The following is a 2,507-nucleotide window of genomic DNA, read 5'->3' on the forward strand; positions in this document are numbered from 1 at the left end:
TAGCGAGATCTCAGTTTAATAGAGTATGAGCCTTTTATGGAGGTTTGCAAATGGTATGTTTGCTATGGTAGTCATTTGATCTATTGCTAACTGCTTTAAGAAGTCGAAAAACAAGGTCATGGTGTTGTGAAACCAGTAAATATAGTTGATTATACAAATAAACTCTAAGAAAAGCTTCTTTTCACCATAAATCTACTTAGAACAGATGTGCGTGGACAATTTTTTATGATTTTCATCATGGTTCTGGTTTGGACATTTATGACTTACATACATGTTGGAAGTGTTCCAAAAGGGTTTCCAAGACGTCTCTTTAGCCCAAACCTTGCCTCCAACCCCGACAAAGTTTGCGGGAGGGTATTACAACAGGAAACAGTGGGCTGGGTGCTGAAGCAGAAAGTAAAGCAGAAGGCAGATTTGAAGTAGAATATCCAGCCCATTATAATCTTACTCCAACTCAGCTTATGGATACTAGAAATTCTTGGAGAAAAAAAGGGTGATGACTTCCATAATCTAGCCTTAATTAGTGGCATCTAACTATAACAAAATCTCACCAAGGTATGAGAGATCCGTCATCAAGCAAGCTGTCCAATAAAGATCATCTTGGTTGTCAAGCCAATCAACCAGATTTCATGGGATTATTTATTCTGAATTTTTGTCAAGTAATTGTGTATAAATACTTCACTTGTATAGCCTCAGTGTTCACGCTGAAAAAAAAAAAAAAAAAAAAAAAAAAAAAAAAACTCCCTTGGCTCAATTTTCTTTATGGTTCCCTAAAGTAAGTGGGGCGGTAAAACACTGAAAAATGGTGGCAATTGTAAGAGGATTGTGATGATTATAAATGTGAACATGATAAAAAATGGAGGTCGCTTCTTGAGTCATGTGCTAGGAACCACTGGCAGCAGTTGGGTCCCTTGGCCAGGGTGGAATGAAAACATACTTAGGATAGGTTGCTGTATCCGGAGTTGTTTTGTGAGTGGGAATGTGTTTACCACCAAAGGCTGTTGACTGATACCTTGGCCAGAGTGGAGAAGAATTGTAATGTGAACCTGTAGTTGTGGCCAGATTCCTTGGGCACATTGGCACATTCTGGGCCTTGCCAGAAGCTGTCATATTTGTAGCAGAACTAGAGCAGCTGGTAAAATTCCCAAAACTATATTTATCAGCTGGAAATGGAGGATTTCCAACTGAAATCCTCTGGTAAGCTCTGACATTTAGCTTCATATCATACATTAGTTTGTTTCCCCTATCAAACAGCACACTCTGTGCTTGAGAAAAAAGTTTGAATGCTTCTTCGACCCCGAAGGACTTGTTTTTATCAGGGTGTAGAGCCACAGCAATTCTTTTGTATGTTTTACGGAAGGTGTACATGTCAGCCAAGGGGTTGACACCAAGAATCTCGTACCAATTTACTTCTCCATTTATTTTCTTCTCAACGCCATCATAGAAATTAATGACCTTGAGGAGTTGAGGTAGATCATCAAGTGAAGGACATAGAGTTTCCGCCTTTAAAGCAAACATTTTGGCCCCAGCAAAGTCCTCCTATTTTAATTTCTTTTCTGCAATAGTTTTAAACCTAATAGCCTCATCTTTATTGAATTCCATTTAGAAATTATGGGATTTACTTCTGCAAACCTAGTTGTTGGGTATGTTTGGTAAGTGATGCCCAAATCCCCTAGGCGATGATGAAAAATCGAGACTCGTTTTAACTTCATAGGCTATAAGCCCAAAATTGAAGAATTAAATCCACACCACAATTGAAGTAGCCCAATTATGTTGGGTATTTAGAGGTAATCAGTCCATTAGTCTAGATGCTCAATACTCGACTTGGAGGTAATTTGATTTATCACAAGAAAAGATAGATAAATGTAATCGATAACTTTCTTCATCTACCTTATCTCGTCTTGGATGAGGTCCATCTTTTAGTTAACATAATCTTGCAAGATTTCTGGGAAATCTGTTCTCCCCACTAAGCCCATAAATTGGAGCCTTTACCCTTCATTTTTTTTTTCATCCCAAAACAAGAGAAATTCTCCTCACGCTTAGTGCAAAACAAATCCTCCTCTGCCATCTTTGTGAAAATGTCTTTATGACTGATAATGGTCTTCAAATTGGAGATACCTTTATGGTGTGGATCGAGTTTCTGAGCCGAATCAAAAACGGAAAAATCGTTCTTCATTTTTTCAGTTTGTTGGTTTTAAGTTTCTTGGAGTTAATCTTTGCAAATCCTTCATTAATTGGTTCTTTTGTTCGATTTATAGGTGGGTTTGCTTCACACTAGTACACCAAAAGAATTAAGTTCAACATTAGAAACATAGTATAGCGAAAATATATAGCTAACGATATAGGAACAATCCACATTAGCTAGAAATAACGATAAAGGATGAATATAATGGGAATGCACTAATTTTTCTGTTGATACACTAAAAGTGCAGCCCAAATCAAATAGCCCAAAGAGTAAAGCCCAATTGGGAATCCAGGATAAAGGTCCAGACTGGATTATTGATGAA

At 37.5% G+C, this 2,507-nt stretch overlaps 1 protein-coding gene across 1 annotated transcript; it reads right to left on the minus strand.

Moving 5' to 3' along the window:
- Positions 1-882: 882 nt before the first annotated feature.
- Positions 883-1,518, minus strand: LOC111378195 (dnaJ homolog subfamily A member 4-like). Its single transcript, XM_023001363.1, has one exon. The coding sequence runs from the start codon at positions 1,516-1,518 to the stop codon at positions 883-885; it is 636 nt and encodes a 211-aa protein (XP_022857131.1).
- Positions 1,519-2,507: the final 989 nt, after the last annotated feature.

This window comes from Olea europaea, unplaced genomic scaffold, assembly GCF_002742605.1.
Source record: "Olea europaea var. sylvestris unplaced genomic scaffold, O_europaea_v1 scaffold1783, whole genome shotgun sequence".
Lineage (NCBI taxonomy): Eukaryota > Viridiplantae > Streptophyta > Magnoliopsida > Lamiales > Oleaceae > Olea > Olea europaea.